Below are 18,308 nucleotides of genomic sequence, written 5' to 3' on the forward strand. Positions count from 1 at the left end.
AAAAGGACACGGTAGCCCTCCTTACCGTGCTTCTGCTCCAGCCTCGGAGCCGGCAGTGGCTCCCAAGGCTCTGCGCTGACATCCCAGCTGGAGATGCATGCCAGGGATAGATTTTCTGTTTAGCTTCTTTTCATATTAAGTTATCAAAGAACAACAAATGTTAGCAGGTTGCAACAGTCATTACCTGCATGTTTTCTCCTCACCAGCAGCCCCTGTAGGAAGAGGCTCCCCAACACGCAGCGATAGATGAGAGGACAAGACCCAGCTGCTCCCTGGCCTTGCACACCAGGTGCATTTTGCTCACTTGGGACAGACAGGAGGAGAAGGATGTCAGGATCCCTTCATTCTGCAGGACACATCCAGCCAGGGAAGGTGCAGGTAGTGTCCATCACCTGCCAAACATCAACCTCTCTTCTAAAGACAGAGAAACCACAGGGGACTGGAAAGTCCTGTGCAAAACATGGGATTTTCTTAGTTGTGAGGGGTGATCTGTCTCAGAGACACCACGCTGAGCATGGCCATCACCTGAGTAAAGATCAGCCAGGTCTCAAGATGGCTCCTTGTCAATAATGGGAAGCAACAGCACCATGTCTGGGCATCAAAATATATTCAGTAATCTCAGACCGGTTCACGGGCATCAGTTACCTCAGCCTTACAATCAAGGAAGGTCAGGAGTGCTCTCCTCGTTTCGTATGGGCTAAGACATAGAAATGTTCAGAGTTTACCTCTGTAACGAGGTTACAGCTAAGCAAGCAGAGGCAGGGGTACTGGCAGTGCTGCCTCCCTGCCCTCTAGCTCACTGGCACAGCTGCGTGTACCAGAAAACAGTCAATGCTGTACAAGACTTACCTTGGAAATTCCCATCCACAGCATCGTTTGGCATAATTATAAAATCATGGCCATGAAGAGAAAAAGACTCTTTGCTGTGTATCTAGACCTGCTTTGCAATATCACCATGATCCAGCACAATGCCTGTTCAATTACTCCCTACTGGGATGAAAATGGGCAACTTGTATTTGTCCTTTACCAGCCCAGAACATCCCCCACACCCTCACAGAGCAGGTGTTTGAGCAGCAGATGAAAGGCTGGCCTCAGCGTGCCACCTTCAACATCCTGAGCACCCATCTAGGTCCACCCCATCCAAAGCAAACCATTTAAGTGATCTTTTGCTTCTCCTTGGTCAGCAAGGCTGCAGGACCTGCTCCAAGTTGAACACATATCTCAAAGCTACACTGAACGGGTTTTTGTTCCTCCCCTCATGATAAGAACCAAACAGGGCAGGATTTTTACGATTATTTATTATCTGTGAAGTGCCGGCAGTGTCCTGACTCTGTACAAGACACAACTGCTGGGCTTACAAAAAGAAAAAGCACTGTGGCCAAAATCATTTAGCCTCAAAAAAGTTAATGAAGATGTTCTCAGGAAGCTTTCAGGCGCTGCCCATCCTGAAGACATCTCAAGGTGCCAATGTGAACCCCCTAAACTAGGCAGACATGTAGCTCATTTCTCTGACCCGTAAAGCTTAATTAAGTTGCTGTCCAAACATAGCTTGAGAATAGGGCCAAAACACAGGTACGGCCCTTGACTGCTAAAACCCAATCCATTGTAATAAACATATATTTTTTTTCCCCCAGGTGGGGAAGCAACATTAAAAAACGCCACTACTCGTGGAAGTTACAACTGCTTCCAACAGACAACATGTAGAAAATACTGGGAGGGAGACTCTTAAAGTATCCGCTAGTTTCCAGTGGAAAGGTGTCAAGTCCCCCATGTTCACCAGATGGATATCAACATCTGACACGTGTTGGAAGACATCCATATCAACTCCACCAGCCTGAACTGTAAGTAGCCAAAAACAAAGCCAGAGAGGACATCTGTGATGTGGTGCCGGCCGATCATGACTCGGGAGAAGCCCACGCAGAGGGCCCAGAGGACCAGCAGAATCCGGAGAGGAATGGCCAAGACCAGGTGGTTGAGGAAGAACTTGGAGAGCATGGCTGCTCGGCTGGCGTGCCCAGCTGGAAAGGCGTAAGTGTCCATGGTCAGGTAGTCCAACAAGCCAGGGTTGACATCATACGGGCCCTTCCGCTTGGCCAGCTTCTGCAAACCAGCCACAATCATGATGTCCAGGAGCAGGGCTACAAAACAAGAGATGAGGAGGAAAAGGTCAGAGACCAAAGCAGAGTCAAAGGCAGCTTTCAGGGCAGAACATTCAAGGATTGTCACTGTCTTTAAATAAAGGTTTGGGTTCAGTTCCAGCCAGGTGTCCATGGTTCAGCTGTGCACAGCTCCTCCCCACCCTCAGGTCACCACCCAAATGTTAATTAACCCTCCCAGTTCACCCACGGAGAAGGCAAGTGCCATTACCACCATCCCACAGAGGAGAAACCCAAACCGCAGAGGCAAGCAATCTGCCTGGGGAGTTAGATAGGAACTGGTAAAGCTAAAATTAAAACTCTTCTGGCCCTCAAACCACCGGACCTGGGTGTCTCTGTTTCTGTCTCTACCCCCATGCTTTAGGAACCCTGTGCAGAAAGGACATATCCCTGCTCGGGGCAGCTCTGTGCTGGGGTGCCCAGGCTGCAGTGAGCAGTCAGTGGGAGGAAAGGTGCCCCACAGCACTTGCTGGTGTCATCCCTTGTCCTCCCCCAAGCCCACCACCTCCCTCCTGCCCAGAGCCAGCCCGGGGGGTTGCGCTGCACCAGCAGATTTCACTAAGGGAAGAGCACTAAGAGGCAGCGAGCCGAGGGGAAAGCCGTGCAAGAAAAAGGGCTTCTGCATTAGAAACAGCTCCTTGGTGCGTTGAAGCGGAGGGTGGGTGACATTCTTCTAAATGCCCCCCACCTGTCCCTCTTTGTCGAGGTGCTGAACACCTGCAGGCCGTTTCTTGTTTCTACTGGCCTCTTGCTCCCTGTGGCTTTCTCCCTGCGAGTCACCCCATGCACCCCCTTCCCTGCACAAACGTGACTGGGGGGTAACACGCCCCCCAGCCCCCGCAAGCTCAGGCTTGTGGCAGCAGAGGGATCATCACTGCAGCTGTAGGTCTCAATTTGGGAGTGAAACCCAGCAGCACTTATCTCCATCCTCCTCCTCTTCATCCCACCCCCCTTTGCCCTAGCCGACAGGTACTGTCATTTAGATTTCCTAGCATTGATTTTGTTTTTCTTTAATCCCTCCATTTGCTTTTCCCCAGTCCTCCAAATTAGAGTGCCGATTTCAGCTCCTCGCAGCAATGACAAGGAAATATATACCATCAGGAGCACAGCCTGCTCCCTCAGCAGGAACGCGAGGGGCCAGTTGCCTGGTTCCCAGGCCCTGATGAAGACCATTCCTTGATAGCTGACAAGGTTTCAGGAGGATGGATGGAGTGCGGCAGCGGCGGGGATGGGAAATGAGATGGCACATCCAAGGCAGGCAACTCCTCCTGCCTGCTCGGCACCTGGCAGGAGCTGGGAAACACGAGCTGTCACTGTCACGGCGGCTCTGCTCGCCCTCCCACAGTGTGCCACCCCTGCGCAGCCAGCCCCCGGCATCGCTTCGGGAAGGAGCTGGTAGTTATCCTGAACAAACTCTCTCCTTATGGGAGGGCTAGTTTTCTTCCTTGTCTGCAGGACATCTTGCATGGGGAAGAGGGACAGCAGGACCTCCCTGGACCTCCTGCCCACCAGGTCCTGCCCGAGCCACCCCTGGGCTCTCGGAGCTGTGGAGGGGAGATGGAGCAGAGGAAAAGGTCTGGGCACCAGCTCCTCGCTGCTGGGAACGGCGGTGCCGGCAGCAGCGGGATGCCAGGTTAAACACACCAAGAGGCAGGAGGCTGACACGAAGGAAAGGTTCATAGGTGGCATCTGAAATGAGGTGGCGAGGCTGCAGGTGGCAGGGGATGCCAGGAGGCTGGTCACACCACCGGCCCTGGAGCAGTAGCAGTGGGCTCAGGAGGACAAGGACAGCCAGGGACCCTGCACAGAGGCTGCCTGCCGTGACCTGCAGATGGGGGAGGGGGGGCGGGGAGCAGGGGAGGTCTGCAGCCCACGGCGGGGGACCCTAGCACTCAGCACAGCAGTTCTCTGCATTTTGAGATTTGCTGATACTTTTTTTTTTTTTTTTTTTAGGGGCTCACTGGCAAGGAGAAAGGGAGAGAGGAATTTCAAACAGGCTGCAGAGCCGTGGAGCAGCCACTCGCTGCGGGTTCCTGTTGAGGCCGAGTGCCGGCAGCTGGGCTTGCAACCACCAAGGGCAACAAAGTGCTGGGGCTGGCTGGCCATTACGGGGCCACCTCGCTGCAGCTGGGTGGCCATATGGCTCTGCTCATGCCAGGCTTCCTAAATCACCCCCAGCTCGGCTCCTCACCCCACCAAGGTGACCCCCCTCCCAGTGCTTCAGGAGCTGATTTTCAGAGCTCATCAGCTGCGTTGCCCACCAGTCCCATCCCACCCTGGACAAGAACCGGGCGAGAGCTGAAGCTCTGGGATGTGATCTTGGGAGCCCAGGCTTGCGCAGTTACATCAGAGAGACGATGCACCAGTGCTGCCAAGAGAAGACTCTGGCCCAAGCTGCTGCTGCTGACTTCAGCAGCTGATGGCATCGCTGAGGAGCCCAGCCAGGGCTCAGGAACCAGCCTGGGCACCCCAAAGGATCCCCAGTGTCTTCTCCATGGTCTCCAATAAACCCATTACAGACAATTGCCCACCAAATCTGCCCATCGGTCAGTAGCACAAACATCATGTGCTTTAGCGATGCATGGTATTCATCATCGTCCGTCAGTATTTTGCACTTACAAGATTTTTTTACGGTCAAAGGTGATGTCAGGGCAACTTGAGGGATGCAGGCATGTATGCATGGAGATGTTCAGGGCATGGAGAACAAGCCAAAGAGCTGTTTTAATAATCCTTTCATTCAGAGGATGAATAAAATGGGCCTTCAGTACTGTTAGGTTTGATTTTTGTCAAGTGATGCACAGAAAGCAGAAAGCCTCGTTTGCCTACATTTCAAGATCTGAAGGCATGACAGCATTAAAACTGGGGGTTAATTTGCCGTTAAAAGAAAAAACCAAAGATCCCTCTGTCTGGTGCTTTTTCTGTCACTTCCCCTTGCACTTTCTGTTCCTTCCATGAAGCAACTTATTTATGAAACAGCCCCAGAAGCCTGCCCTGCCCTGGCCCCCAAGGCACAGGGGGGTCCCACCGCCCTCGCCCAGCTCTGGGTCTCAGCAGAGCCCCCACGAAGCCTCAGGGAGCTGCTGCACCCCTGCCTGCTCCTGCTGCTGCTGCTGGCGGCCAGGCGCTGCCAGAGTGAATCAGCACGCAGCACTGCTGCTGACAGCGCTGCCAACGGCCCATCCTTCAGGGACAGAGACAGTGCCGGCACTCAGCACCCCCAGCTCAGGCCCTATTCCCTTGCAACTCCTTGACCTACATAGCCGCTGCGACTTTGGCTCGCTTGCTTTTTCCCCTTAATGCAAACCAAATCCTCCCCCCTCAGGCGGGTACATCCATGCTAGCATCACGCAGCAGCAAAGGGGTTAACTTTCTTATAGGTATCCTTGGTGGGTCCAGCTGCAGGTGGGTGTCTGCACCGGGAAAGGTGCCTGCTGGCTACCAAAGTGGCTGTATCGGTAGCCCCTTAGCCTTGCACTTGCCAGCACAGCCCCAGCCACCTGCAAACTGGTATCGTCACCTTCGGTGTGCCCTTCCCCTGTCCCTAACAGAGACATGCAAACCCGAAGGCTGGAGGAGATCAGAAGGGAGCCTGCAGCTGATTTACCAGCCTGCACTTACGCAGCGCTGCTCTCTGGAGACAGACAGACAGGGCTGTCATTGGCGTAGCAGAGGTGGCAGAGTGCCACCTGACCGAGGGACGAGATGAGCAAGAAATTTTACTTTTAAGCGTTTTTTCATCATGCCCTTCCCCCAGATCCAGGTAGATTTAAAACAGAGGTAGTGCTGGATGTAAAATCCAGGTAGCATTGGATTCAAAAGAGCAAAGAAAAGATTAGCTCTGGTCCATCGCTCCTTTCACATTTTTCTGAAAAAGATCCAGAAGTTCCCCTTTGACCCGGCGTTAAGGGAAACAATCCTCCAGATTTCCACTGCAAAACCATCCCATCACAAAAAGCTCTATTAACATCTAAATATTCCTTAAAGCACAAAACCAAAGAGCAAGTCTTGTCTGCCTGCGACAATTTTAGCATCAGAGATCACCTTGGTATTGTAAATAGCCAACATCTGGCATCAGATGCACAGTAAATGAGCTGAAAGTGAGCCCCCTGGGCAGACGTTTTATATCTATTAATAAGAAAAGGAAAACAATTACCTGCCTTGCTCCGACCACCAAATGTTAGGAGCCCATTAAAAGCGGAGAGGCGAGTGGAGCGTCGAGCCGAGCGCAGGTAGGGCGCAAGGGGGACAAACCTGCAGCATCATCATGGCAGAACCAAGCCAAACCTCAAAGCCCGTATTTAAGAGAAGTTGAGACACGTAGATGTCCCCTGTCACCGTGAGGTCCTTCCTGCCCCAGCGCGCACGGTGTCATCTCTGTTGCCGTCCCTTATGGAGGGGGATATCGAAGAGGTTGAGGATGGGGTAAAGCAGCATTTGGGGGCATCACCTGCCCCAGTTCAGAGCCAGGCAGCGTCTCCAGGGACGGAGGCAGATTCCAGCTGAGGTGTTCATATAAACATGTTATCAAAACCACAGCTGGAAAACAATCTGGGGGCAGCGCTGAGGAGGAAAAATGGAGAAAGCCAGAAAAGCCCTTGGCCTTGGCTGCTGCTGCAGCAGCGACTCACATGACTTCATGCACATGGGGCTGCTTGGATGAGAGAAGGCTGATCTCCAGAGCCCAGCCTGTAAGATCAGAAACAGAAACAGAGCCACAAGCTGGACTCAGCTTCCCAGAACGGTGGTTGAGCAAGCGAGGAGAGGAAAAGAGGGAGGTAAATGCCCAGGAATGAAGAGCAAGCACATCCCCTGAGCTCAGAGGCACCCAATCGTGGGAGCAGATGTGCATTGGGAAAACCGCTCTGCCCAGCCCCAGCACCATTTTAAAGCAGAGCCAAGCTGGCAATAACGCATTGCCTGGGCTTCAGGGCCTGCAGCCTGCTCGGACCCGCGTCCTGCCACGCTGGACACCACGCCAGCTCCGCTGAGATGGCATGTGCTCCCCATTGCAGCTGCTGGGGCCACAGGTAGGGCCAAGGCTGGCTTTGGAGGTCTTGTATTTCCCCGATTAGCCAAACACACTCAGCAGTGAGCCCTGGACAAGGTTTCCCAGGAAAGTTTCTTCTGCTCCATAATTAGATTTCATAATTTATTCCCATTTTTCTCTTTACTTACATGCCACCCCCTACTGCTTCTGAACTTCCCAAATCTCCCGCAGGCATTAGGCTCCGCGACCTGGAAAATGAGTCGTTTGCAGCATTGACTAGTTGACATTAATGAAAGATGCAGGTTTCAAAAGCTCCTTCACCTTCTCGCTGGTGGAGTTGGTCCACTGGTTGGAGTTGGTTCCACAGCTGGAAGAGGTCCACTCCTCTGGAAATGAACTCCTCTACTCCATTTCCTTCCCCAAATGTGATACTATTAGGTGTAACAGCTGACAAAAGGCACAGATGGCATGACACATTGAAGAACCAATGAATCAGACACTGTGGTGTTTTGAGGGAAGGTTATTTTTTGGCTGAACAAGCAGCAGCGTGGGGTAAGTGGCCACAGGGAGGTGAAAAAACGGTGGAAAGCAGCATTGTGCAATTAATTAAAAAAAACACAAACCAACAACTAAAAATAGACCCGCTATATCCTAGATGATTAGAAACAGCCCTGAGTTCAAACACAGGCTGCCTGGAGTTCTCCCCTTGGAAATAAGGTGCCCCGGGAGGTGGGCAATTTGTGTATCAGCATCAGTTACTGCGTGGGGCTGCCTGGCTGGGGCTGCAGGGCTTGGGGATGAGACGTAGGTGAGGGTGAGCACAGAGAAAAGGGCTCGTGCTGGCAGGGAAAATGAGCTGAGCAGCACCCAGGACGGTTCAGCTGCCACTCCCTGAAGGGCTTCGATAGCTCCCAAAGCCCCTGTGCACGATGGCAGCAGCGCAGGTAACATCAGCACGTCCACACTCACAGGCACAGCGGCACCGTGCAGGATGAGCTGGAGGAAGGAAACTGCCCTGGGCTGATGACCAACAGCATTTCCCACCCACAGACGCTGGGCTCCTTGCTCAGGCTCTGTGCTGCTTAGGCCTGTATTTACACCCCGCTGCCTTCAGTAAGGCAAACTGGAAAAAATAAATAATAATTGTGACTGATGCTGTGGTGCTCAGAGAGCCTCCAGCCATCACCCCTCACCGTGCATTAGACCTGGATAAGGTATGCCTGCCAGCATCCCTGTACAGACGGAAACGGAGAGCAAGACCAGAGCTGTGTTCCAGGTGAAAACATGAAGATATCTTCTTCAGGGGAGGAAAAAGAGACGGTTCATCTGATTCCCCTCTCCCAGCCCCATCCTCCACCATGCCTGGCCCAGAGCAGGATACCCAATGGGCTCTCCCTGCCCGCCACTCCTCCCAGTGACTCACTTTGCTGCCCAGAGCTCCTCCACCTTCCCCTTCCCAAGCCCTGCTCCTGCCAAGGCTTGTTAGAAGCAAACACACTCACCCATTGCTTGGCATCTCCCTTTGGGCCAGAGCCTGGCTCAGCTTCTCCAGCTGGGCTGGCTCTGCCTGAGCAAAACAGCTACTGTCCCCTCCGAGCTCCAGGCAGGGGCAATGGGAAGCTGTTCCCAGAGTGACAGACAGCAGGATGACTCATTTCCCATGTTTATTCCCCCTCTTCCCATTCAACAACCCTCACACTTCTTTTCTCTTTCTCTCTGCATTCAGACTCTGGAACATTTTGCCTGCTTGCTCCCTGCGCGAGGGCTGGATTTCAGCTGACTGCAGTTTCCCCAAGGGCTGCACGCTGATGGCTGCAGGGATCACAGCATCCTCAGCACTGAGCAGCCGGCCAGGACCTGGGCTCCTCGATGCTGCCCACTACCAAGAGGCTGATCAGACCACGGCTCTGATAGAGACCCTACACAGGTCCCTGGAAATACCCTCCTGCCTGCGCCAGCCACACTCAGCTGGGTCCCAGCCTGTCACTGACTGTCCTTTATCTGAAGGGACACTGCAGGCTTGCAAGCCTGCCCTGCAGTGAACGGTATGCGTTTGCTACAGAGGAAGCAGGCGAGGAAGGGAAGGGGGGCAGGGAAGCCAGGAGAGCTGGGCATCACTTGCTGTTCAGAGATGCCTGAGCTCATCAGCTGTGAAGGGTTGAAGCGTGAGGATGGCACCCACCAAAGGACCAGGATCTTTAACTACTGTGTCTGGGAAGGACAACCAGAGACAGATTAACAGCCTGATGTGATGAAGAGGGGAATATTTAGTGCTATGCTGGACCTTTGTCTAGGTGCAGGATGCAGGGAGTGGGCATCTGTGTTGTTCCCTCTGCCTGGCACCCACCGTGGGTCAGTCATGCTGGGTTACTTGGCATTTAAACGTTCCCACCTCGCTGGGCAGACATGCTGCAAACTTGCTGAGACCTCAGCGGACACTGGCAGGGCTGGGAGGGGAGCAGGACAGGGGCCGACCCTCCCCCAAGTGCCAGGTTTTACAAGGAGGGGATGGTTCATGCAGGGCGCCAGCTCCCGAACCGCTCTCCCCTACCCTGCCGAAATGTCATCTGCCCTGTCTAGCTCAGAAAATCCTCAGCCTCACAGTGGGAAAATGAAAGGGGAAAAAATAAGACACATCTGGCCCAAAACCATCTCTGGGGCTCTCAGCTTAGCAAGCTCCACTGCATACGGACTGATCCATCTGCCGTGAACTCCCTGGCCTCTCTGCCGGGTCTGGGCTGCCGAGCCCCGAGGCTTGACAGGATGAGCTTGGCTGTGCTGCCTGGGCATTTAATCTACTCAGTGACCTTTACCAGCAGCGGGCTGTACAATCTGGATTTTCACCACACAGGCTCCAAAGAAAGGCACGACAACACATGAAGCACCTCGGCATTGTTAAGGCAGGGTCAGTGGGGTCTCGAGGGGCCTGGTGAAGGCATTTCTCGCTCCCTTTCCTTCCTAACCCACCACCTCCCTGCCAGTTTGGTCTTGCTTTGGAAGCTGCTGGGGTGGGACTGCAGAGTCCTGGCCATATCTATGTATATATAAATATTCATATGTATTTTTAAATAAATATATGTATGGCTTAGGATAAAGTCACAGGTCTGCAGGGGACTATGCCTCAGAACATCACGGCTTAACTCCCAGCCAGCCTAAAGCCAGGTCAGCGTTCAGGGAGAAGGCTGGAGAGAGCAACAACTGCCTCTTGCTGACCTCCAGGAGCAAAGCGTCCCCGGGTTCCCCTCCTCTCCTCCTGCTGCGGCAAGCCACCCACCCTCAGCCTGCCACGCCGCTCACAACCATACGTCCGCACCCCGCGGCACTGCTTTGCTTGATGGCAATAAATGCTTAGTGACAGCACCAACGAGCCAACCTGCCCCTCAGAAGTAGGATGCAGAGCCAGCCGGGGGACGGCCGGGGACTGGGACTACTGTCACTGAGGCAGCAGCCAGAGACGACCAGGGCTTTCCCTCCTCCTGGGCTGAATACCTACTTCAGAACGCCATGGCCAAAGCAGAGCCTGTTAACGGCTGGTGTTTCAAATCCAGCACAAATACCTATTTTATGTGCAAGGGTTAAGCAAGCAGCTACCTTCTGACAGTGAAGGCGTGCAGCCGGACTGCAGATAACTAAACGAGGTGGCAATTTGGCTCTAAACACAATAGGTGGACTTCACTGGAGCGACCGCTTTGGGTAGCTGACCGTATCCCATTGCCATCAAAAGCTGACCGTATCCCGTCCCCATCAAAAGCTGACCGTATTCCATCCCCATCGCAGTAAGAAAGTGCCTGGACCTGGAAAGACCATCAGTCTAACAAGATCAATCTGATTAGCTTAATAAATAGGAGGTGAAAAATGACTTGAGCACTATCCAAAATATTGAAAGGCAGAAGAGATGTTGGCTAAAAGAGAAATTCAGCTGAAGAGACAAGGGTATGCAGTCGCAATGAAGGGAAGAGTCAAACTAAGAGCAAGGCGCTTGTGAGAATACCTACCACTGCAGTAATACAGAAATGGTTCTGACAAGTTCACCCTCACTTGTAATTGTACATCAGTTTGAGTGTTTGGGTTTTTTCCCTTAACAAATTGAACAGGAATAAATTAAGGGATGTGCTACAGCCTGTATTTTGCCGTGGGTTAGATCAATGATCCAAATGTTCTTTGCTGGCTTTGCAGTCAATGAATCACTAAATTTGGATCCACATCCTCACCAGATGGATCAGAACCAGAAACTGAGGTACTGCTTCCCCCAGGGTTTAATGGAGTTTCTGTCTGGTGCTGAAGCAGATCTGGGAATTTTAGTGGAAGTTTTATATGTTTTCCCCTTGAATGCCCAACTGCCACGTTCAAATGATTTTTGAAGCACCTCAGTTTTCATAAAGTCCTTGTGATTGCAGAGATAATCTGGAACTGTCCTAAAAGTTCCAGCACTGGCAGACAAATAAAATGAACTCTAAAACCCAGTGGGTTTCCCGAGTTATGATTTTCTCAATTTGGCGGGGGGGGGGGGGGGGGGGGGGGGGGGGGGGCGGGGGGGGGGCAGACTTTCTTCCTGACTCTTCAACAGCCAGGGCTGGCAATGCTGAGATAGTCTTCCTGAAAACACATTCTGGCAGAGGGCTTTTTACAGTGGGCACAGATAGCTGATTTCTTCCATCTTTTCAGTAACCAGCTGTAAGCGTGCTTCTCTGGCTGTTTGGCATTCGCTGGAAAAGATTACGATGAGACGGAGAATCAATAAATTCCATCACAGATGACAAACATGGAGGGAAAACATTGCTTGGGGTTGCTAATCAACATCTGCAGTTGGGATGGACGGAGCATCCCTGGGTCAGAGCCCCTCACCCAAAATGCTCCCCCATGTGTTGGCAAAGCTCCTGCCAAGAGCTCCTCAGGCGCAAGTGCCCCCCCTCCATCCGCAGTGGTGCTCCTGCCAGGTTCCCGGTCCCATTTCAGCAGTCTCCTGTCTCCTCGCCTTGAAAGCCTGATTGCAAATCCTAAACAAGTGCTCTATGATGGGCTGGCTCCCTGCCCAGAGACTGCATCAGAAATTCTGCTTGATGTATCAAACTCAGCAAGCAGGGGGAAGGGAGGAAAGCCAGGGAGGTGAGGAAGGGGTACCATAGATAACCCCAGCTTCCCTGCTTCCCTCTTCCCAGCAGACCTGGGGAAGCACCAGGAGGTTCCCTTCCCTTTGACATGTCCCTACCCAGGAGGGCTTCACACCACATTCTGATGGATTTGAACCACAGAAAAACAGCAGCAAGAAGGGCCAAGGATGCCGATGCAGCAGTCACGCTGTGCCCTTCCTACCCCCACAGCAGCCCACTTCTCATGGGACCTGTCCAGGTCCACCAGCCCCATGGTCCCCAGCCAGGTTCCTTCCTCCACCAGCAACGCAGGTATCACAGCAGCAGCTACTCGGATATTCAGAGTTTCTGCCTGCAATCTTAAATATCAAACCAAGGCCACACGCACAGCAGAGATCTGCTCTGTGGGGTGACACCAGTCCTGCTGAGGGAGCTCTGACAAGAGTCTCAGGGCACCGTGGCCTGTCCCACCAGTCAGTGCTGGCTCCTCGGAGGGCAAAGCGGAGCTCTTTGGAGGCTGCCAGACCGATGATCTGTCAAGCCAACACTGTCAACTAGTCCTTCAAACAATTTAACTATTTTCTTTCTTGCTGAGCAAAGAAGAGGGATGGCAGTAGTGTATCTAGGCAAGGAAGCCTGACTTCAGAAGGCACCCGAGTTGTCCCCAGGCACCACATTTTTGCTCGGGAGACCTGGAGATGCAGGTAATGGTGCAGGGCTGAGCTCTCCTGGCGACCGCCCGATACTCAAAGTTTTAGCACGACCCAGAGGTGGCTTTATATTTGGCCTCCTCACACGGCAACAGAAGGGCGAGAAAACCTTTCCGGGTTTTAGCCAAAGGTGGCATTAGCTCTGTATAAGGGTCTCAAATATTTTGGAGTCAAAGAGGTCAGTTTTCAGGCTCTAAAACCATCAAAGGCTCTCGGGTCAAGAGACACCTGGAAACTGTGCCGGTTGATGTTAGTCACCCACTATTTCATCCTCGTGCCCTTTTAAGTGGAGCTTCTTTTCTCAGTGAGAAGTTGACCCAGCGCACCGAGGAGCCCCTGGAAGAACTGCTGACGTTGGCAAGCTCTGCATCACGCCGATGCTATTCTGGCTTCTTCCCCGTGATGGCCTCCCTTCATTAGATGTCACAGCACGAGGACAGCCTCTTTCAAAGGCAGAGGGGAGAAAAGACAACCACTGTGCTTGTCAAGCCAGTTCAGCGCAATCTTCACCACCTCTGAAGGATGAACTTGTTAAAAAAACAAACCAGGGCCATGTTGCAGAGCAATATCATGCTGCAGTCGGTCCTTGCGGCCTTTCCTGAGGTGCCTCTGAAATAAAATGTCCCTATGTCCCCCCAAAAGGCTCCCTGAGAAGCAAAGGCCTAAATCCAGTGTTTTCAGTTTCTCTTACCAACCAAAAGTGGGAGCTCTGACGGCTGTGTTTTTGGGGTGGGTGAAGCACCAGGGTGGCTCACAGCCAGATGAGACTGTAATTAGTCACAAGGAAAAAATACGATAACTGGGCCCCATGCCAAAGGCAGAAGAGGAGAGCAAGGTCCTCGCGTAGACATGGCCAGGGTGGGTTGAGGTCAGGATCTGAGGCAAGTCATGCCTAGAGCTCAGCCTGGTCGCTGGTGGGACATGGGTCCACACGGGTGGGATGGGCTCTGCTCAACTGGGAAGGCAACTCCTTTGACACATTCCAACCTCCAGAAACAAGGACACTGACCACTGCACGAGAAAGGACTAGCAAGAAAGCCAGAGAGATCCCAGCCCACCTGTGCAGCCTCTGGGTCAAATTAGTACATGGAAATGGGGACAGCAGCAAGAAAGTCCTCAAGGGAAGGAGGATGCGAGATCAAACTGCAGCAGGGAAGGAGACAGGACTCCATCACGCGGTGGCTGAGATGTGGAGCCAGGGGCTGTTCAAGAAGGTGGTGAGGGGATGGAAATCTTTTTTTCCTCAAGGATATCCTCAGGAATTGATCAAGATACCAAAGATTAAAAACTTCATGTTTTCCCCACTTATCAAACCACCAAGGCAGATTAAACAATAGACACTGCTGCTGGTATCCACCTGCACATCACAGACCTTTTCTTGGTTTGACTGGACAACCCTGCCCCATGCAGGACCGGGGACCTGCCCCTACTCCATGGCTGTCACCAGCTACCAGGATTACTCCATCCCTCTCAGGTAACTTTTTGCTGCACCCATCACCCATGGTACCCAGGACTGAGACAGCCAGTAAGTGCAGCATTCACCCAAAGGTCACTCCCCGTTTCCTGACCACATCCGTGGCTGGGAGCAGCCAGAGGAGGAGTCCCAGTGCCGCTGTCCCTTGTGACCAGGGCTGGGCTTTCCCGGTGGGAAGGGAGGTTTGACACTCACCTAGCAGCAGGTTCATGAGGACCTCTTGGCCGGCCAGCGTGCTGCTCTTCACCAGGCAGATGAGCGTACCCGCAATCCAGGGGATGCCGTGCCCCGTTATCCCCAGGAGGTTGATCATGGAGCGGGCACCACCCCAGGAGGAGGCTCTGTTGGCACACACTCCCAGCCTCTTGGACATGCAGATATCGATGGCCAGCAGGGAGTTGAAGGCGATTCCCTTGAAGGAGGGGTTGAGCTGCATGCAGTCCTCTTCGGGCAGCTGCTGCGACTGCCTGCGCTCCTTGGGGTTGCTGTTCTGGGCACCAGCCGCTCCGGCCTGGCCGCTCTGCTTTCTGCCGGAGCTCCTGCTCTCCTGGTTCCCCTTCAAGGGCTGATTTAGGGAGAGGAACTCAGCCCTGTTGAGGACATTGTTCCTGTCTCTCGCCCTGGACCGCGGCTGGGATGCTGGCATTGCAGTCTCCCTTTAATGCAACCTGCTTTGCAAATACTGGGAAGGAGAGAAATTCCTCTTCTCCCTGCAGAAAGCTTCCCCACTCCCACCCTCACGAGCTGTGAATTTGGGAAGCTACGAAGGTTCCCCTCTGTTGCAGTTGCCCCCAGCACAGACTGCAGCTGTTAAATATAGAGTAAGGAATGCACATGGCTGTTTACTTCGTGGGCCTAGCAAGCTTGGAAGGAAAATTAATGCCAGGCTTGGCAGCCACTCAGTGCCAGGGAAAAAGGTTAAACAGCCAATAGATTGGAAGAAGAGGAGGGAAAAGCGTTGTGCCAAAGGTTGGTTGCTTCTGGCCTGGTCTATTTAAATCTTCCAATTGCTTATTCCCCTGGGCTGCAAGGGAAACTGGGAAATGTAGTTTTTTGCCTGGCAAGTCATATTTCAAGAGGACAGAGTCAGAGCTGGAGGAGATCACTGCCCCCCCCCTCCCCCACCCCACCCCCCGGCAGCTGGTGCTGCTCCTAGGTGGGCTGTGCCACCCAGCATTGCAAGCTACATGGCTGGGTGTTGCGCGGGGGGTTCCCCCAGTGGGGGTCTCCCAGGGTATCTTCTTGATTTGTCCGTTCTGCACATCCCACCCCTTGCTAGGGCACCCCTAATACCACCTTCCTCTCCCTGGTATGGAAACCTTTCAAACACCACCAGCCCCACCCGCCCTCCCCGCACAGGGTGCATCCCTGTAGCACCTTCCATCACTCACCCTGTTCCAGGACCAAGGAGGAGCATCACCTGCCTCCTGATTAAAAAAGACACGGCGCCACTAATGAATTCCCATCCTCCTGCCCCCGGCGCTGAGCGTGGCCTCAATACCGCACGTTCCTGCCGTGTCATCCAGCAACGTGCATCCCACGCTGAAAGCAGGTGACAGGCGGTGCCTGCGTCCCCGCAGCAGCACAGGTACCAGCGCAGGCATCGCAGGAAGGGGCGGAGGAAGGCTCAGGCCAGGCTCTGGGGAGCCCTCCTGCAGAGGACAGGGAGGACCTGCCATCCCTCCTGCCACAGCACATTGTGCTCCATCACTCTGTCCGTGCACGGCTGCTGTCACCTGCCTCCCCACACCCCACCGCAGCTGGGGCAAACCCCTCCGAGAATCCTCCACTCACTGCTCACCACCGAGCCCTTCAGAACGTCCCGTCCGTGCTCGCCGCTCCAGTTTACAGACCTGAATGATCTTGCTGCAGTCCCTGAACTTCCATATCCACCTGCACTGCCATCGCCCCGTTGCCTTCCCTGGGCAATGGGCTGTCGTGGCTCCACACCATCCACACGCTCAAGGAACTGGATTATTCCTATGGAAATAGGCTGGAAACCCTCCATGGGCAGAGAAGTGAAGATGAACATCGCACTGAGGAGCAGAACAGGCACATCTTGTGATGCCACGGACATTTACCTACACAAATGTCCAGTCACAGAGGTCAGTATTCGTACAGGTAACCCTGGGAATCAGGCATCCAGGTATCTTCAAAAGTCTCGTCCAAAATGTACTGGAGAGCTTAAGTGCTAAACATAAGGTGGTTCTTGGCATTCTAAGATAATAAAAAAAAAATTGCACTCTTTGCACTTTTTTTCCACAGTCCTCAAAATCCTCTGGGCGACCCATGCATCCAGCCTGTGCCCAGCTGGCCGACAGGCGGCCAGAGGCAAGAGCAGTGCTGGGCCAAGCAAGTGCCAGAGGTCTCGGGCAGCCCCTGCTCCTGGGCTATGCTCATATTTCCGTTCCTCAAAGGAAAATAATATACATCAATTTATTTCTGAATCACACCCTCCAGGAACCTACTCTTAGTCTGCGATGATGATCCCAGCTGGAGAAACAGCTCGTTCTCCCGTCAGACCCCCACCCACCCCAAAAACCACAACCCCGTTAAGCTCAGGCACCATTTTGGGCTGCAGCAGCCCAGGAGCACGCACAGATGCTGCCACATCACCGACACCCACTGGCTCCCCTCTGATCCCCCGCTGAGCCACAGCATTCTCACGCTATCGGGGAAGTCAGCACCCTGTCCCTATCTGCCGGACCTCATCCCGCCGCCTGGCTCCCAGGCATGTGGAAAATCTCAGCCTACCTGACACCAGGCGGGGAGATACCCGAGATAACCGTCGTCACCGCTTTCACTTGGCTGTAGCCGTCACCTCCCAGAGGGATGGATGGATGGATGGATGGATGGATGGATGGCCTCCCTCCTGCTCTCACTCCGTGCAGGGCTGCTGCTCTGCGGAGCTCTTTGCAAACAGAGGGTTAAAAGCGCTGGTGGCTGGGAGCCTGCAGGAACAGGGAGACTCATCTCTCCCGCCTGTCCAGCCGCTGTGCCGGGGATGCTGAGCTATTACTGAGCATGTTCCTCAGGAGCTGTCACGGGGAAAAAATACCTTGAAAGCCCTGGGAGTTAATATAATCTGGTGCCTGTCTCTGCTGCTGACACTGACATGAGGGAATTTCTCTGCCTTACACACAGAGCTGCCCCAGTCTCCCTGTGAGAATCCGGCCTCGCACCCAGCACAAGTCCCAGCGGGAAGGGGACGGAGCGAGAAGGGCAGCACAGCATGGATGCAGGGCCAGCAAACCCCTCGAAAAAGCGCAGCGGTTAAGGAAAACGATTTGGTCTCTCCTGCAGCCAGACAGGCTGTCACTGCTGGTCCCAGCTGGAGAAACCGAGCCCGGGAGGGAAACATCCCAGCTCCCCACAGTGGGGCCATGGCAGCACCGTCCTGCTGCGCCGCTCGCAGAACAGCCACACAACTGGGGGTTTATAAATATCCCCGCTAAACCTGTAGACAGGCTCCCTGCTCCAGCAGGGCTATTCCAGACCTGACACCTGATCCACAGGGTCATTGAAGCACCTGGGAGGATGCCCAGACAGACAAATTTGGACAGACGAATCTGGCATGTTCCACGTGCCCAGTTCGCTCGGCCCTGCCTGTGCTCCCTGCCTGCCTGCCCACCCCTGTCTGCGCATGGGACTTCGGCCCCTGGGGCTGGGGGCTGCCGGCACATTTCCCCATAGACCTGCAGCCACGCACGGCATCAGCAGCCAGCACGGCCACACTGACCACACTGGAGAGGTGGGTGGGACAGGAGGGACAGCAACATCCCATTTCTCTGCAATTCAGTGGCAGCTTTGGTGCACCCTAGCCCCTAGCAGTGGCAGAGCGTCTGTGAGCAAACCTGCAGTCTTCCTGGGTGGGATTCTTCTAAAGGCAAA

The 18,308-nt window shown here is 53.8% G+C and overlaps 1 protein-coding gene across 4 annotated transcripts in view; it reads right to left on the bottom strand.

The window, feature by feature from the left end:
- Positions 1 to 1,280: 1,280 nt before the first annotated feature.
- The window catches only part of PLPP7 (phospholipid phosphatase 7 (inactive)), a 24,647-nt gene continuing 7,619 nt past the window's right edge, over positions 1,281 to 18,308 (bottom strand). For 2 of the 4 annotated variants that reach the window (XM_055807899.1, XM_055807892.1), the window contains exons 3-4: positions 14,613 to 14,982; positions 1,281 to 2,138 (exon numbers count right to left, since the gene is read on the bottom strand). In XM_055807899.1, the coding sequence (XP_055663874.1) occupies positions 1,774 to 2,138; positions 14,613 to 14,982 (735 nt within the window). In that variant the 3' untranslated portion in view covers positions 1,281 to 1,773. Of the gene's footprint in view, positions 2,139 to 14,612; positions 17,327 to 18,308 lie in introns of all 4 variants that reach the window. The other 2 variants (XM_005231205.4, XR_008747752.1) reach the window with 2 other exon arrangements.

The sequence above is a fragment of the Falco peregrinus genome, chromosome 1 (genome assembly GCF_023634155.1).
Source record: "Falco peregrinus isolate bFalPer1 chromosome 1, bFalPer1.pri, whole genome shotgun sequence".
NCBI classification, from domain to species: Eukaryota; Metazoa; Chordata; class Aves; order Falconiformes; family Falconidae; genus Falco; species Falco peregrinus.